Here is a 19,043-nt window from a genome sequence, read left to right on the forward strand (position 1 = left end):
TGCCCCTAAAGAAAATCATATCATGGGCAGATCTATGCCACTGTGGCTTCCTGAATCCTCCCCAGGTGGGGCCCTCAGCACCAGCCAGCGGTCTTTCTCTCTCTGGTCAGCTCTTCTGTCCCTTCTCAGCAGTCACTTCTCCATAGTCTTCACACCCTTGACTCAGAGATTCTTCACTCACTCTCAGTTACCACTTCAACATTTAAAAGAAAATAAAAGCAAGTAGAAGGAAACTCCCTATTTGTGGAGCCTGTAAACTCTTCTGTACCTGGTGTCCACTGCGTGGAAGGAGGGATTTCCTCAGACTGTCCAAAGCTGATCCACCTGTGCCTTCGTTCCCATCCATCCAGCTTCTCAGAGGCCTCAGGTTGTTGATGATCCTCTCCCTCTCCTATATGGGCAGCCTCTTTCTCACTTTTGGATAAAGTCTAAGGGTGCATAAGACGCTGAGGGTCAGGCCCCACTGTGTCTGGCGCTTAGTCCCCAGCACGGATCGGTGGTGGCTGCTGCTGTGCTGCTGTCCTCATTGCTGGGACAGAGGTGCCAGACTAGGGAAGGAGCTGACGTCTCAGACAACCTTAGGCAGACCATTTGCTGGATCTGGGCTTGGACTTCCTTATCTGAAGAGTGAAATAAAGGGATTAGATGATCTTCTAGTCCCTGTAGGCTCAAGCATTCTCCTTTTCTGCCCTGTTGATACCTATAGGTTTTTTCATACTTTGACACTATGTTGTTATCTTCCCATATCTATAAAATATTTCCCCCATCATATTGCAATATCATTTCCAATTGCTGGATTGTGATATTATATAGTGTATATATATAGATAGATATAGATATATAGTGACTATATACTGTAATTATATAGCATATATGTTATATAAGTTAGATGGTATATAGTAATATTTTTCTGTGAGAAAGGTATTATGATGTATTTATTCCCATTCATTGTTGGGCATTTGGATTATTTCCAGTTTTTCACTCTTGCAGGAAACCTCTTCAAAGATCCATCTTTGAATGTTTTTTCTAAGAATAAATTCTAGGCATGGAATTGCCATGTGATTGATTTTTATATATATTGCCCCAAATTGATGCAGAAAGTATACATTTAAAGTCCCATAAAAATAACTGTCTCCTGATATCCTTTCTAGCAGTTATTCTTTTAAATATTTGCCAATTTGATGAGCAGAAATAACATCTTATTCCTATTTTAACTTCTGTTTCTGTGATTACTAGTGAAGCTGACATGTGGAATGGTTACTTGTATTTTTTTAATTGTATTGCTCATTCATTTCTGCTTTTTTTCTATTGATTATTTTTACATATAAATTCTGTAATATATAGGTTATAGTAACCCTTTATCACATATTCAGAAATATATTTTCCAAGTTTCATTGGTCTTTCAGTTTATCTTGCTGATTTAAAAAGCTACTATGAAAAATTTTAAGTATCTACAAAGCTGAAGTAAATAGTGTGACAGACTTCCACATTACCTGTGAAAGCTTCTGCCATTACCCACACATGCCCACTCTCATTTCATAAATAACATGTGTTTTCTAAGATAGAAAAGCTTTGAAGGATGATATGGGTAAGCTTCCCACCTTCCCTTCATGCCTCTCGTTTGGTGTGTTTTCAGATATAGCCTTGGCTGCGGTCCTAGTCCCAGTGCTCGTCATGGTGCTCACCACCCTCATCCTCGTCGTAGTGTGTGCTTGGCATTGGAGGAACAGGTGAGTCCATAACCAGTTTACCTGACTGGTCCTACAAGGGGTGTCTTCAAGTGTGAAGTAAAATCTAAATAGAGGAGGTGAACTACCATTCACTTATTTGAGAAGGGGAGAGTTAAGGTAGTTATTAAAGTCAAAATACAATACGTATAAAAAGGAGTATGTTCAATAGCATAGTCACTGAGTACCTTTATTGTATCAAAATCTGCTTTCCGTGCTGGAATATACACATTAATAAGAACCACAATTTGACACATAACAGGTGCTTAGTCATATTTCCTGAAAGAATGAGGCATAACTCCTGTCCCCCAGGTGTTTGGCGGGGTTGGTTGACAAAGACACGGAACTGTAATATGCCTTGAGGAGTTCTTTTTGAAGTGCTGGGGAGCACAGATGTGAAAACCATGAGAGGTATCTGAAAGCTTTTCTGCAGGAAAGAGTAATCCTCAAGTTTGTTTCACCTTAACGAGAACATTGGGTTTGCCTGGATGGAGGAAGGTGGAGCACAGCCCAGACCCTGTGCTTGAGCGAAGGCACAAGGATGTGGAGTGTAAGCAGGGTAGTGAGGGCTCACGCATGGGCTGGGCACAGGAGAGCGCTGAGGAGGAACTGAAGTATAGCTTGGGCCTCTGGGGACAGAGGGATTCAGGTTTCATTCTGTAGATGGGGGTCTCACTGAGGAGGGTGAGGCAGACGGGTGACGCTATCTGATGAGGTGCAACTGGCTGCTAAGGAAGGAGGAGGGATCCTGGACGATCCGAAGTTTCTGGCTTGTGCACTTAGACCAGTAAAGATGTCCTGAGTAGAGCTGACAGAGCAGCAGGAACAGGTTTGGTGGAGCCGGAGAGTGACTTCATTCATTCACTCAACTGTCTGAGCTCCTGCCTCGTGCTGAGTATTGACCATGTGCTGGGAGTCCAGGGCTGAGCCCCAGAGTTCACAGGCTGGGAGAGGATACAGTGCAGAAGACGGGCAGCGATGGTGCCCCCATCCAGTACATGCCACGGAGGAGGCTGAAGAAGCAGGTGGATCCTGGATTCATGGTTTTGGGAAGGCTGTTTGGACAGAGACTCAACAAGCTACTATGAGGGCAGGGAAAGTCCAGGGCAGAAAGTTCAGGGTGCTCTCCAGGAATTGGGTAGAAGCAATAGTAACAACGAGGAGAGTAGCAACAGCTCGTTTTTATAGAGAACGAAAGCTGATTTTTGGCATTATTTTAAGTGCTTTACATGGTTCAGTTCATTTACTCCTCAGACAACCTACAAAGCAGGTATTGTTTCACAGAAGAAGAAAATGTGACTTGTCTGAGGTCACCTGGTCCACACACAGCCGAGTGGAGCTCTGCCCTAGGTGTGTGGTCAGTCAGGCAGTCCAATCTCATCCACTTACGGTCAAAGCACAGAGGGTAAGGATTGGGAGTCAGGTTGTCTGGGAGGTGGGAGACAAGTCCTGAGATCCCTCTGGGCTAGCGCTTCAAGGATGCTATGGATGTTCAGATTGTCAGGACACAGATGGAAATCAATGGATTTGCATAGTTTGTATTAGAAACTGAAACAGACCTAACAGTAACTGTTCCATAAGAACCCACATGTTACCTGTGGGTCTTTGATTAGATTCTTTTTATCTACAAACTTAGCCTTTCTTATTCCTTTATCCCTTGAGTAGGAAGTACCTTGGGTAACAGAGTATCTCAGGAGATAAGTTTAAAATTTATCAAGAGTTCAGTATGAGGGGCGCCTGGGTGGCTCAGTGGGTTAAAGCCTCTGCCTTCAGCTCGCGTCGTGATCCCAGGGTCCTGGGATCGAGCCCTGCATTGGGCTCTCTGCTCGGTAGGGAGCCTGCTTCCCTCCGCTCTCTGCCTGCCTCTCTGCCTACTTGTGATCTCTGTCTGTCAAATAAATAAATAAAATCTTTAAAAAAAAAAAAAAGAGTTCAGTATGAGTTTCAGCAGGGGCGACTTTGAAAGGCAAGTGAAATGGAGGGCCTTGCCAGGTAGGTCAGCAAATGGAAATGTGTACTCCTGAGTAATTATTAACTTGAGTGTTTATCCTGCACTTTCAGAGCTGTCTTACTCATGAATTCACTCTGTTTGCTAACATGTTTTTTTCTGTATTTTTCCAGAAAGAAGAAAACTGAAGGCACCTACGACTTACCTTACTGGGACCGGGCAGGTAACTCGGGACTTTGCATCTGCTCCCATAGAGGGAAGTCCCACCCTTCCAGGTGGCAGTAGTAAAAGAGGAAAGCTGTTTTCGGGCCCACACAAACTCCCCTGCCTCTGAGAAAAATGGTGTTCCTCTAACGTTCTGACCACTTTTGCTCTTCTGTAAAATCTCTTCTGGTCAATAAGTAATGAAATGAAAAGTAAGGATTTCTCATAACACACACTCTGTTCCTTTTTCCTGGAAAACCCATGCGGTTTGTCTATGTATCTGTTTTTCTCGAGGAGACCAGCTTTCTTTATGGCTTGTGTGATCACTGCGTAAAAGGATTGTGGTCTTGGTAACACAGTGTGTGTTTGTCACTCTGCTGTGGGTACTTCCAGGTAGAGCCTTGCAGTTTGGAAATTGTGAGGTCTGTCTTCTCTGCCGTGATGAGTTGTCATCTTCTGAATTCCTACTCTGTGTGGCCCATTGCAGCAGGTGACACCAGAATTTCCCTACAGGTCTCCTACTTTCCAGTCTCATGGCTGGAACAATAAAAGGCAGAAGAGTTCACTGCTGTGACTAAGGCAGAAAAGAACAGTAGTGGGGGCAGATTCTGTGCTGCTAAAACCCCAAGGTAGATCTTGGAAAGTATTTTTTTTTAGAAAAACTTATCAAAAACCACCCTACAACAGACAAATTATATCTGCCAACACTTTTAGAGCAATGATTTTGCTTCTGTGTATACTTCCGTTGGGAATTTCTACCATGTTCTGCATTGCACTAGATACTCCACTAAAGCGGGGGGAGAAAAAAGACTTGAGCAACTTAAGGAATTACAACAAGAACAAACTAAACCCAAAGCTACCAGAAGGAGAGAAATAATAAAGATAAGAGAGAGAAATACAATGGAAAATGGGAAAATAGTGAAATCAAATGCTGGTTCTTCAAAAAGATCGACAAAATTGACAGACTTTTAGATAGAATAAGAAAAAAGATTGAGGGGCGCCTGGGTGGCTCAGTGGGTTAAAGCCTCTGCCTTCGGCTCAGGTCATGATCTCAGGGTCCTGGGATTGAGCCCCGCATCGGGCTCTCTGCTCAGTGGGGAGCCTGCTTCCTCCTCTCTCTCTCTGCCTGCCTCTCTGCCTACTTATGATGTCTGTCTTTCAAATAAATAAAATCTTAAAAAAAAAAAAAGAAAGATTGACACTACTTAAATCAGAAAAGAAAGTGCAGGCATCACTACTGATTCTACAGAAAAAAAGATTATGAGAATATTATGAATAATCATATGCCAAAGAATTGAATAATCTAGATGAAATGGACAAATTTCCAGAAATATAAAAGCTACCAAGAATAAGTCACAAAGAAATAGAAAATCTGAATTGACTAAAGAGATTGAGTCAATAATCAAAAATCTCTGAAAAAAAAAAAAAATCCTACCAAACATTTAAAAGAGAATTAAGCCTTAAAGATTACACACACACACAAGCTGTTAGCACCAATAACTGAGCCAACTATTAGGATACAAAGTCAACACACTAACATCAGTTGCATTTCTGTACACGAAGTGAATGATCTGAAAAAGAAATTATAAAAAGTTTCACTTACAGTTCCATCAAAAAGAATAAAATACAAGAGTTCATTTAACCCAAGAGGTACTAGACTTTTACAAACTATAAACATTACTAAAGAAATTTTAAAAGATGTAAATGAAAACATACCCTATGTTCGTGGATTGAAAATTTAATATTGTTAACAGTTAAAATGTGGAAGCCACCCACCTGACCATCAGTTGATGAATGGAAAAGCAAAATGTATTGTATACAAGCGGTGGAATATTATTTAGCCTTAAAAAGGAAAGATTTTCTGTAATATGCTACAAGATGGATGAACCTTGAGGATATTATGTGAGGCAAAATAAGCAAGTCACAAAAAGACAAATACTGTATGATTCCACTTAGATGAAGTACTTAGAATGGTCAAAATCATAAAGACAGAAAGTAAAGTGATGGTCGCCATTGGTAGGGGGACGACGAATGGGGAGTTACCATTTCATGGGAATAGAGTTTTAGTTTTATGAGCTGAAAAGTTATGGGGATAGATGGTAGTGGTAGTTGCACAACAGTGTGAACGTTTTAAACCACGTGACCTACACTCAAAAATGGTTACGACGGTAAATTTTATGTAATGTGTATTTTGCCAGAGTAAAAAAAAAAAGAGATTGAACATAGAGGCTATTTTGTACAGATGTGTTACAGAAATGGCTTAAATGCAGCAGGATTTCTCCCGTAAACAGTGTCATCATTTCAGTCCTAGGTTTTTATGTAATGGTCTTTCTTGCTTCCAATCACCATGAAGGTTGGTGGAAAGGAATGAAGCAGTTTCTCCCTGCCAAGTCCGTGGAACACGAGGAGACCCCCGTTCGCTACAGCAGCAGTGAAGTCAATCCTTTGAGCCCCAGAGAAGTCACCGCGGTGCTGCAGACCGACTCTGCAGGTAACTGCATGCAGCCCTCACCAGAGCGGAGGAAGACACTGCTGCACGTCGCTGGAAAGTGCTTTGGGATTTCTAGTGTCTTTTCTCTTTTTCCTATGTAACGGGGGAACTGTTTTCTTAAGGTAGAACTAATTTTTGAAAGGATGACCTTGAGAGAGTTATTTCTGCACCTTCCATGTTCTCCAAAAAATAGGAGCATTCATTTCCAAAAAGTTCTGGGCATTTCTGTGTGTTTACCTGGAGTTTTATTTGAGTGTGAAGAGTGGCAAACCTATAATGAGCCTTACAGTATGTATCCTGTTAACTTAGTTCGTATTTATTTTAAACATTGTCCTATTTGAAAATATCTAATAATGAAATGGGTTTTTTTCCCCCAGTGATAACACTGTTTGTAAATCTGAAGAGCATATACGTTCTCTGTAAAATTTCATGAATGAGACTCTATAGCATGTTAACTTCTTAGGAGATACAAGATAACATGATTAATTTTTTTTTTTTAAAGATTTTATTTATTTATTTGACAGAGAGAGATCACAAGTAGGCAGAGAGGCAGGCAGAGGGAGAGGAGGAAGCAGGGTCCTTGCTGAGCAGAGAGCCCGATGCAGGGCTCGATCCCAGGATCCTGGGATCATGACCTGAGCTGAAGGCAGAGGCTTTAACCCAGTGAGCCGCCCAGGTGCCCCAACATGTTTAATTTTTTTAAGTTGGTTCTGGTAGAGAAATCCATAGGTCTGTATTGACAGGAACAAAAGTGCCATAAAGAAGTGTTTGTTTTTGGTGTCAGGCTACAACTGTCACCTGGACTCTCTGATCCCTGTATGAATGAGGTGGCTTTTCTGTTGTTTGTTCTGTAATTCCACAGAGTATGCACAGCCACTTGTGGGAGGACTCGTTGGCACCCTTCATCAGAGATCCACCTTTAAACCAGAAGAAGGGAAAGAAGCAAGTTACGCTGACCTAGATCCTTACAACTCCCCGGTCCAAGAAGTCTACCACGCCTATGCTGAACCACTGCCAATTACCGGGCCCGAATACGCAACCCCAATCATCATGGATATGTCTGGGCACCCCACAGCTTCAGTGGGCCTTCCCTCAACGTCCACTTTCAAAGCTGCAGGGAACCAGCCTCCCCCACTAGTGGGAGCCTACAACACTCTTCTCTCCAGGACTGACAGCTGCTCCTCCGCCCGTGCCCAGTATGACACCCCAAAAGGTGGGAAGCCAGGTGCCAGTGCCCCAGACGAGCTGGTGTACCAGGTGCCACAGAGCACACAGGAGGCTTCAGGAGCCGGGAGGGATGGTGAATGTGATGTTTTTAAAGAAATTCTTTAAAGGTGATGCTGCTTGTTATAAAGCATCGTTTTAAAGCACATGGCCTTTTTTGTGTGTTAGTGGTAGTAATATATAGAATGTATTACGTATCTGTCACAGATGTGGTTGGGGAAAATGTGATGACCGAGGTACAGGGAACTACTAATCTTGCCATCTTGCTTTAAAAGTGTTACTGTGGCAGTGACGGCTTGCCAGTTCGATTGCAAACATCCTGTTTGTTACTACTGTAAAACACTATTTTTTGATACAGAAAATGCTCCCTACTATGCACTTCAAAGAAATTAAAAATCACTGAGAGTATTTATTACCAATGCTGCAGGTACGTTAATGAACTGAAGAGGTGGCTCTGTACGCCTGACGGGCAATAGCGCATGGTACTGTTCTTGAAGTGTCTAATGGCTTGAAATGTTGCTCTCTTGTGAAATGTGGGTACTATCATGAGCTCTTTTCTATTCCTATATTCCTTACGGATTTTTTTAAAAAATTAGTGGTATCATTTTTTGATTGCAGTCATACACTTACCTATCTTAAGAAGGTCTGTAGGTGGGAAACTGACTTATAAAGGGCGGGGTCATTGATTTTTTTTTTTTTTTACTTTTTGACACTCTTCAGAGTTTTAACACTTAATGGTACGTGACCTGGTTTCATCCCTACTTGTTCCGTCTGGGGCCAGCCCCATTCTTGTGTTTATTAACGGTTTTGAATTTTTTTTAGTGAGTGATGCTTGCTCCACCAGCCTCATGAATCCTGTAATTTTAAAAAGCTCCAACAGAGATTCTCTCCCTGCCCCTCACTTTACTTGCAATGGGATTGGTCCTAGGAGAGTTCTGAGTACTTGTGGGGCCATCTGAGTGAACACTGTAAATAGGACCCTTTATGTTTACCACAGTGAAAGGTGGAATCATTCCTCAGAAGTCATATAAAGTACCTTTAAAAAAAAAACAAAACGGATTTGCCCTCTTTCATTTTATATATATATATATATGTATATATATATATAATTTCAATCTGAAGTTATTTTTGGCCAAAAAGTATTTTTAATATCCACAGTGAAATACTGAAGGAAATAGGAAGCCAGCATGAATTCCTCAGCTCTGTGTGAGTGTGCCCACTCTGTGTCACGGGAGTTTTGACAGTCCTTCACCGCAGGCCTGTGGAACAGATGTTCTAGCAGCAGGTGAATATTGATGTCTGTTTTTGATACTTCCAGGCAACTTCGTTTTTACTATTTGCCCAGAACTAGTTTTAGATGGGTGAAATAAAAGTCATCTGTAATTTGTTAGCCCATAGTGTTAAGAATCTTTAAAACTCTTTGGCAGGCTGAGAAGCTGGCCCTATGATTAAAACATACAATTTCCCATCAGGTTCTAGCCATTTCTTGCGGCCTGTGCCCCCAGTCGTTTCCACAATTTGCTAGATGTGAGAAAAGACAGTGTTCATTTCATTTGCTTCCATGGGTACATCAGCACTCTAAAGTATTGCTTCAAAAGCAGAATTATTTCTACAGCCTCTCTGCCCTCTAGTATTATTTTTGTTGGTGTTATCTTCATTTGCTTTTTCAGACAAACTTTGAGGCATCATTTTATTCACTGAAGAAATATACTGTTTCAAAACATTTGAAACAAGCACAGATGTTGAACTTTTATTAAGACATGAATGTGTAAAGCACGTGTATTAATGCAGTCATCCCCTTTCAGGTGGGAAGAGAGTAAACCGATTTATTTTTTTATTCATCCTCAGTACACAGTGAATATACTTCTCCAATCACATGCCTGTTTGAGAAGCTTTAAGAGAAATTATCTCATTCTCCCAAAGATGATTGTTTTCATTTAATTTTGTGCACCTGATTTTCCCATGGAACTCTTTTTGAGAGGCAAATGTTTTCTTCTTAAATGATGCATGTTTTTGCCACCGTGCGGTCCTTAAACTACCAATGATTTTGTACAAAATAGTTTTTATTGCTTTTGTATATTTACTTTTTAAATGAAGAGCTGAGCCTGATACAAAGGGTTATTCTGATTTTGTACTTTTAGTTCCTTTGTTTTCGTATTAGAGTTTTGTTTTGGGTTTTAACTACATTTATGTCTGATGCAGCTGTGGAGACAATCAACTGAAAATGTGAAAGTAACTTTTTTTTCTTTACTAAATTACCTTGAATTTTTATTCCCTGCTTGAAACATCTTAAAGATTTAAGTCACTCTGGTTTATTGGATTAATTTTTTTTTCCTGTTAACACAATTTTAAAGATCGGCTCCAACAGAGGTACAGCAAAGTAGGGCCCTTACAGGTTTTCATAAAGTGACACCAACTTCACTGTTACATGATCTTAGGAACCAGCCCAGTTAAAGATATTGTGAATGCTGATTTATATTTTTTAGAACCTGTAACACTAAATAGATCCTATTGTATGTTTAGGGTCTAGTCCAGTTATTTAAATTCATGTTTCACTATTTGCACTTTGCATTGAACAGTGGATTTATCTGCTGGTGAAAAGGCTGGTGTAGAGAATTTATCCAGCAGCTGAAACTATGGTGTCATGTATACTCTTACCCTCCCTGCCCCCAGCAGAAAATGCACTCATCTAAAATTCTATAGAAGGTGACAAAGCTTGAACTTCTTTGCCTTGGCCCCACATTAAAACCTGGAGAGCAAAAGGGCTATGGAAACAATAGGTCAAAGGACAGAACTAATAGATTGTGGGACAAAAACTTTTCAAACCCTTTAAAGAGAGATAACTAAGCTCTACCTTTAAAAAACTGCCTTCTAGCTCTGCTTTTCTGCCATGAACTTGAAGTCCCTGAACTGCAAAATCTAGTAAGAGTTGGATGGTTATTATCATACTTTTTAGCTCAACTGTGGCACCAATTTATGACTAGTTTTTGTTTTTTTTTTTCCTTTTTTGGCACTGGGAAAGGTGGAAACAAAACATGTTGAAATACATATTGGAAATAAAAATGGCTTGAGGGTCAGTGATATTCTCCCGGAATGTACTTTTCTTACCTCGGCATGTACTGTAGTCACTCAGTATGTGTATATGTTGCTAGAATCTAGATTGTATAAATAGTGAGATCTTAATGTGTTCATGTGTTTTTAATAAATTGTATATATGTGTCTTGCTGAGACTTTCCTTGGGCTTATATAAAACCATGTTGAAGTTTGTAGCCTTCTCTCATACTACACAAAATGCCAGATTTCTCAGTTTTAGCATCAGTCAGAAATTATCCTGCCATTATTCTAAACCTTATAGTAACATTTGAAAATGCTACCAGTGGTCTTTTATTTTTACTACAGCCAGGACCATCGATTTTTGGAGCCTAAATTAGTTCACAGACTGAAATTTAGCAGCGAACTCTGGCTGTGTGGGAGGAGGGCAGGGTCACACGAACACCCATGTTTTCCACCTCAGTTACTGGAGGAATCCAGTGAAACCATGGTACTGTGCAAGTGTGCTGGTGCTAACAGAATAGTGTCCACGTTTCATGTGTAGATCTGGCTTACATCAACTAGGAGTTTTCTCCCCTCTCTTATACTGCGTTTGACATAATCTTTAGAGAGGCTGGTTGGTTCCCAGTAGCACCAGCGTGACTCCCAGTGATAATTATTGTTCAAAAGATAACAGTTCTTTCAACTCTTACCTCTTCTGAGAACTTTTAATTCCATCCTTCTTGTAATTCTCTTCTCTTCCTTTTTCCCTCCCCATAGCCATGGGCTGGATTAAATGAGAAGGGACACTAGCTCACATTTGTTCGAAGGGTTGGTTTTGACTTGTTTGCATCCAGTAGGACTCTTCTCTGATGCACCCTAGGTAGCCAGGTAAGCCTTCCCCTTTGAAGTTGAAATCTCTCATGAAAGTCCCATTTAAATCCAGAAACAGCTTGAGGAGGAGTCTCAAGGATTTATCTTCATTTTTTTCTAATTTAATTCCAATAGTAAACTTTCACATTTTAATATAATGGGCCAGGCAAAAAATTTAATAATGCTTTCCTTGAGCTTGCCTAGCTCTGCTACCTTGTATGAGCTTTAAAATAATGCAGTCACCAGGCTTTGGTAAGTGGCATTCTTAGCTTATTTACTCGTCCAGAATTTCATGTTTAGTCTATTTCCTTCACCTTAAAAACACACCTTCCAGATTACTCATTACAATCATGGTTTACTTAACTGCAGGACAAAAAAAGCTTAATGAAACCAGTCTGATCTTAGATTTCCATAACCATACCTACTGCTGTGTTCAGGGCTGCTTTAAGATTCAAATCTGTTTCCTCAGGTACAATACAATCATCTAGCTACATGCCGAAAGTGGCTCCAGTCTGCCGTATCAAGGCACAACCACATGGCCATTCCCCACCAATTTAGAGTAGCCAAATGTGTTCAAAAATTGTGGTCAGCTAAAGCCCCTTATTAGGAAGTCATATCCCCTCAAAAGTCTAAGATGAAGTCAATATAAAAAGATGTTTAGAAACACTTCGGAAAACTAGCTTGTTTTAAAAACAATGCAATCAAAACTTTCCCTGATAACTAAACATATCTTGGTTTTTATAAATTAAATATATTCACAGAAATTAAGCTGGTGGTTATGAATCACCAGGCAGCAACAGACTTAATATACACAATTTTTTGACAAGTGCATCCAACATATTTAAAAATAAACTAAAAACTGCCATATAAAAATAAAACTAATACTGTTAGCATCGTCTTCTGAGTCTGTAGAGTCAATCTTCAGTCAAGTTGATTACAAAGTTTTTTTCTATAATGTCCTTCAAAAAGAGCTGCTCCGCTGTCACATTGTGATATGCATTCTAGAGAAGAAAAGGAAAATAAAATCACTATCTATCCCAGTCTCAAAATGTTAACAGGAATAATGGACTGCAGTGTATCTGAAAAGCTTCTGAATGAAAAAAGTCACAAGTATACAGGGAGACTTTTAACTTTTGTTACCTTTCTCTTTGCTCATTCTTTTCCCAGAGTGTTTCCTAAATTTAGCCTGCTGTTTCCACTTAAACCCTCACCTAAGAGCACCCCTTCGTATCATTCCCCCCTCCCCCGTCTTCTAAATCAGGATATAAAACTAGAGGCCAGAATTTTAAGTCAAAATGGGTTGATCACTTTAATAAAAGCAGCACCTGAAACTCACAGAAATCAGCCCAAAGAAACTATTGTAAAGCATGCATAAGAGATTTTTTTTTAAATATTCTATTGATGGATATCCTAATCTTCCTCAGGAAATTGTTTCAGTGTTCTGTTACATAGATGACTAGAAATCCCAGGAGTGCTAAAAGATTAGGGCTGAGGAGAAATGATCCTGCAGTCTGTCCTAGGCAACTAACACTACTCAAGTGTCTGTCTCACAAGGGGTGGAGATGAAGTAATATAATAATACGAAGGTCTAACCTTTGGCTTATGGTAGTGTCTGAGGATGATGATCTAAGGGGACTGATTACACAGGCTATATCCCTACCTAACAGCAAACTATTCATATTTCCATATTAAAAATGTACAGATAACATTTTAGTCCTGTCACCTGTGATATGCTACTAACCTCAGACAACTCCTACCTATTCAATTAAGTCTTAAAGATCCTATGTACCACCACTGATCTCTAATTCAAGAGAAGCATGATCTACTATAAACGTCTGAAACCTTTTTGACCATGAATATTCCCTCATGGTGTTAAAATGTCACAGACTTCCTCCTCTACTTAAAAAAAAAAAAAAAAAAAAAAAAAAAGGTTGAAAAGCACAGCAAGAAGTTACATCATCTTCTCAACTCCAAATTTACCTTCATCTTTCCCGTGTTTTCAGTGCTCAATCCTCTTATGTGGATGAGTGTCCCTGTTCTGTGATAATGCTTTTAAGTGAATTTGAGATATTACCAAGAGCAAATGGCCTGCATGCATATTTGTATAGTGCAAACATGATCTAAGATAAGGCTTGGTGTCCATACGGGTTTGATACGATGTCCTATTCCCAAGGGTCTGACACCCACAGATTGGAACTGCCTGGATCCAAGTCCCAGTTTCAGCCTTTGGTAGCTCTTGGTAGGGTTAAGCAGCTCTTCACACTCAAAAGCTGTTCCCTCAGTAAAAATGCAGAAACAGAAAATAGAGGCTTTCTGACTGTAAAGATCAAATATTTACCCAAGTGGGTATGTATTACCTTATTCATCAAAGACATGGTGGCATTCCCGTAATAGTGCAAAGGACTCTTGAGGTCAGAAAAGTTGTATTTAAAACCAGCAAGGTGAACTTCGTGACATATGTGAAAGGCCAACGTGATGGCAATAATTCCTGTTGTGGGGTGTTTGGGTTTCTGGGGAAGGAAACAAAAGGTTTTTTAAAACTCAAACAAGATGTTCCCAAAGCTGGGTGACCTCATCTTATAAAACCGGGACTTCTGAACACGTACCAGGTGAGAAATACCTAAGTTAAACCCTCATCGTGTCTAAGACCCAAACCCCGGTTAATTTCCTAACTCTGAAAAGCATATAAATGTGATGAAAATCTTAGAAAATCTTTCAAATAAAACTTAACTATAGTATTAGCCCAGAGGACAACTATCAAATGAAGAAAAAAGGCTCAGGGAAAAGGATGCTGCCGCCTCCTTTTATAATACATGCTGAGTCAGGCTTCCTGTGCAAACAGCAGAGCCTGTGGATTTCCAACCCATACAGGAAACGTAAGGACAGGTTAACTCACTAATGGATGGGATCATGGTAAGAGGCTCCACATAAGCCTTAAAAGAGATCTCTTAAAATTCTAATAATTTAACTAGCTCTGGGGAAAGACTAGTAAATTAACTTCAATGGCAAATAATAAGATTCTGACTTCTATAGAAAAAAAAAAAGTCCAGATGTATACAGAGTAATGTCACAGTCTCCACTGGATCATTATCAGTTTAAAAATCAAAAAGGAAAGAAACCAAGCATCCCCCTCACATACACATATCTCCTAAAAATGCAGTAACAGATGTTTGACGGAAGGATTTTCATTCTGTTTTAATTCTCACCGGGACGGCCTTTAAAGGCAAAAACTATTTACATCTTAACACAGCCATCTAAGGAGATTTCCTTTCCATCAAGGTGTGACTTACAGATTCCATGGAAATGACACATTATGATTTTGAGGAGGAGAAAAAAATACCCAAGAAGCACAACAATATCAAATAAACTCCAGGAGGCAAGCTCCTCTGAAAATTTAACTACCTTTGGCGTAAGCTTTTCTTTACCCCATGCCCTATGGTGAACACCATAAGCCTTTGCCATCTGCTAGAAACGGAAATTAGTGGTTGGATTAACAACCTGGGAGTCATTCAACCTCATTGATCCCATCACTCTTTCCCTCTTCTTTCCCTCCCCGTCATGACCTCCACTTCCTTTCCTCATGCCTTAGAGGCCTTCATCCATCATTATAATCCTTCCATTTTCTGCACCCACAGACAGAAATAGTTCATCACCTGACAGAATCTTAACCCTGGCTCAACCCACAACCAAGCAGCATAACAAGCCAAGAGAAAACAACATACGTGCCCAGGTACACATGACATTTATGGCCAAAGTCTCAAGTGGCCGTGCAGTATTACCCTAGCAAATTTCCATTCCTGTTCCCCAAGGTGACAATTTTATACCTTTATATCCAACAGCCTCATTCTCCTTCCTCCTTTAAACCGACCATTTAATCCTCATTTCACTAACAGAAACAGAAGAGCTATCTATACCAGCTTCCCAACTTCCCAATCTACCTTCAGTTTGACCTGTACTTTCAGCGCTCACTCTTCCATGGATGTGATGTGCCTGTCCCTGCCTCTGGCCAACCTCGCCCCTCGTGCACTCTTTCCTCCCGTCTCTTCTCTGCCACCAAATCTGCATCTACAATGACCCCCTTGCTCTCATCATTTTCTTCTATCAAATCGTTCTCTCCATCATATAAACATGGCATCTGGCTTTAAAACAACCACAAAAGCAACCATCCTTGATCCCGTGTCTTCCAACCATTTCTGTGCCCCCTTTCCCAACAAAACCCCAAAGATTTGCCTCCACTTGCTCGTGTCCCATGTTCTCTTTAACCTAATTCAAGCAGGCCTTTCTTCCTTTTTTTTTTTTTCTTGTCCACATCAATATGACTTCACATTTCCAGAACCAGGCTTTATGCTTTTTGACTTGGGAATTCCACTTCTAGGAGTCTATTCTACAAAAATCACACAAGTGGGCTGAAAATCCCTATAATCACATGCATTTCTAAATAAATTAGGGAGGAAAGAAGCTGGATATTAACGGAAAGATCTATAAAGAGGGGAATAGTTAAATGGAGGGGGGAAATGGCAGAAAGTATCTATGATATAATTGTAATTATATTGAACAAAAAAGTATGTGTAACTGCATAGAAAATAGTCCAGAAGAATATAAAAAGAAAAAAAAAAAAAGCTTGAGGAATAATGAGAGTTACAGTGTGAAAAGAAGGATGATTTCCTTTATTTTTATATATTAAATATTAATATATAATAACAGACTATATTAATAGAATACATAATTTAAATTAAACATAAAATGTACTTGATATATATATTCTTTATAAGTGGTTTCATTAAAAGCATTAGAATCTAATAATTCTAAAGTTTAGAATTTTTTTATCATACTAAAAAAAGAAGATACATGAGGTGTATTTATTTCTTTGGATTTTCCCTGATTACAAAAAGAAACCTCATTTCAGCCGAGACATTATATCACAGTTTCTCAAGCTTGAAATGAAAAACCTATCCGTGCCACTGTGTGGGTCCAGAGGGTACTGTCTTCTAGGGAATGTAAACAAAAGGGCTACAAGAGCCAAAGTTGGTGAGACTCTTTTTAATTGAAGAATCTGGAGTTTCAACATTTCCTCAGAATTCAGTGCTAGTGTCTCTATGACCACAGAAATATTTCCGAACTATCCTGTCCTTCCTCACCTTTCCACCAACTTTCCTGTGATATTTTTATCAGAGTGCTTGAGGCTTCTTTTTAGCCTGAATAGTCCTGGCTTGTCGGGAAGCCCCACCCTGTTACTCTGAGCAGAGCCTGCCCAGCAGCGCCCCCACCAGTCAGTCTCTCCTCATCGCAGAACTCTGCAGATGGAGGTTAGGAGAAATGAGTCATTGGGGCATGTAGGAGGAGACCCCAGAAGGGCTCCGAAAGGGCGAGGTAGGGAGGACCAGAACACTCCAGTTCTTTCCTTGCAATCTAAAAAACAAACATAATACCCACAGATATCTAATTTCACTACCGCCACCTCACGAGTCATGGTTCTTATTTTTTCTGAGAACCCTATGATCTCTCCACCCTACCCTAGCCAGATCTTTAGCTTGGAACTGTGCAAAGCAAAATACATACCTGATTTTTGGGAAACACTTTTGGGAAGTGAAGCAGTTCATAAGCTGCCATTCTGATAATGAAAGGATCTAATATTCTGATTTGATAAGGTTTGTAGATCAAGTTTAAGGCTGGTTTCTTCCAAAAACCATTAGTGTTCTGAAATAAAATAAGAACACAGAAAACAGAACATTGTGGTGGTCTTTTTTTTTTTTTTTAATGGAAAAAAAAAACAAAAATTGAAGGTAATCAGAAGGCAGATCAATGTTGCCAACTTACTATTTTGCCACCCGTCAACAATTCCCACAGCCACTTTAAATCAAGCGGCTTAAAAGCAGTGAGAACCGCCGTAGTATTAGGATCGTTGTGATTGGGATCTGAAAAAACAGATTCTGGATAAAAAAGTCGGAAGGTTGTCCTTCTCCCAACTTCCTCTTCATGTCCTAAAACAGGACCATTATTCATTCTGTGGGTAGTAAAACACACAAAATATGTAGACGAAGTGTAGTATGTGCCAATTCCATCACAAGTTTCAGAACTTTCAGAATAGGACAAACCGCAGTAGCCATGGGTCCAGTGCTTAAAGCTACAAGACAAGGTTATTTTTAAGACAACTTTTTTAAATTCCTATTTTTAGGGAAATAATTCCCTTTCATGAAACAGCTGCTTGACTGAAGGCAGAAATGTTCATCTGGATTTGAAAAGTAATTGTGGGGCCACTGATAATTCAGTCCCACCTCCAGGAAAACCGAAGACTGAATAAAACAATGGGAACACAGAACCACAGAATACTAGAGTTAAAAAAGACCTTGGAGGACATCCAGACAAAACCCCTTGGAGAAGGGCCCTGCAGAGGGAGGGAAAGTTACTTGTCCAAGGTTACACAGTCATGTAGCACATGGACTGACAGATAAGAATCACACCGAAGGTGATCTGAAGACCCATTAAAATTGTTGAGCTCTGTAATAAAGTGAAAATATAAAACTGCCGTATTATGCCCACTCACAACCAAATAAATGTTACTGCTAGAGTGAACTAAAGAACCACAAAGGATCCACGGTTGGATTTGTTTTATGCTCAGTGCCAAAGTTAGACATGCACTATTTACACATACACTATGAAGGCATGCTACTAAAAGGAATGCTTTGTTTCCAAAACAGTGTCCCCTGGGAGCATAAATACTGTTTCACCCTTTACCACTGACTCCATGTAAGACAGTCTCAACACTTGAAATGACTTTCATAAATGCTGTGCCCTTAGCAGTCTCGACAAGGGTTTGCTGTGGTTCTGGATGATCGAACGTTTAGACAATTAAAGGTAAGGAAACCTGTGTTTCAAAACTGTCATGCGGATAAATTTTCACGGCTTTCTCAAAACAGACAGTGAACAGAAAATAAGGTGACCTCACTATGCAGAAGCTCTTGGCAGCTCGTAACCCAGCAAAACCCCCAAGGATTGTCAGGTCATCCTAACGCACTGCCCTTCTCTTCAAAAGACTATTCATAGCTATTCCCAACACACACAACACAGGATGACCTTACTTCAACCTTTTGATGAGAAAACAGAGCTAGAAATGCCCTCATTTTCCCGCCACTCCATCTGTGGGACTCTTGGTAGCCGTAGCTACAATCCCAGTTTTTCTTTCTATTACAGAGGACCAACTGCACTTGCGCTCAAGCCCCATCCCAGCTCGCTACCACACCCATCTCTTCACTCATTTTCATCAGTTTACCAACATGCTCTAGAATTTCCTATCTTTGTAAAAGGAACAAAACAAAACAAAACAGCCTCCTTTGTTCCATAACTATCTCCAGCTACCATCTCATTTCTCAACTCCACAGCAAAACTCCAGAGAATTGCCTACATGGGTTTCTCACTTTCTCACCTGTCATTCTCTCCTCAAACCACTCTGGTTGGGCCACTCCCCATATCAGGTCTCCACGTCTGCCTTTGCCAAGAGTCTCAGTGAGCTTCAGGCTTTAAGTCCAATGGTGAACTCTCTGTTCTT

At 40.2% G+C, this 19,043-nt stretch overlaps 2 protein-coding genes across 4 annotated transcripts in view; one reads left to right on the forward strand and one right to left on the reverse strand.

Annotated features, from left to right (window-relative positions):
* The window catches only part of LOC111150271 (discoidin, CUB and LCCL domain containing 2), a 91,660-nt gene extending 83,647 nt beyond the window's left edge, over positions 1-8,013 (forward strand). Inside the window, exons 13-16 of the mRNA XM_022507716.1 lie at positions 1,637-1,730; positions 3,849-3,898; positions 6,233-6,370; positions 7,233-8,013. Of these exons, the coding sequence (XP_022363424.1) occupies positions 1,637-1,730; positions 3,849-3,898; positions 6,233-6,370; positions 7,233-7,702 (752 nt within the window). The 3' untranslated portion in view covers positions 7,703-8,013. The remainder of the gene's footprint in view (positions 1-1,636; positions 1,731-3,848; positions 3,899-6,232; positions 6,371-7,232) is intronic.
* LOC111150282 (ST3 beta-galactoside alpha-2,3-sialyltransferase 6) overlaps positions 7,108-19,043 on the reverse strand; it is a 63,903-nt gene continuing 51,967 nt past the window's right edge. For 2 of the 3 annotated variants that reach the window (XM_022507727.1, XM_022507745.1), the window contains 4 exons: positions 17,315-17,501; positions 17,057-17,194; positions 13,855-14,007; positions 8,738-12,498 (listed from right to left, as the gene is read on the reverse strand). In XM_022507727.1, coding sequence (XP_022363435.1) covers positions 12,412-12,498; positions 13,855-14,007; positions 17,057-17,194; positions 17,315-17,501 — 565 coding nt within the window. In that variant the 3' untranslated portion in view covers positions 8,738-12,411. Of the gene's footprint in view, positions 7,288-8,737; positions 12,499-13,854; positions 14,008-17,056; positions 17,195-17,314; positions 17,502-19,043 lie in introns of those variants that run through there. The other variant, XM_022507737.1, reaches the window with a different exon arrangement.

The sequence above is a fragment of the Enhydra lutris genome, unplaced genomic scaffold (genome assembly GCF_002288905.1).
Source record: "Enhydra lutris kenyoni isolate GAN:26980312 unplaced genomic scaffold, ASM228890v2 scaffoldscaffold2, whole genome shotgun sequence".
Taxonomy (NCBI): Eukaryota; Metazoa; Chordata; class Mammalia; order Carnivora; family Mustelidae; genus Enhydra; species Enhydra lutris.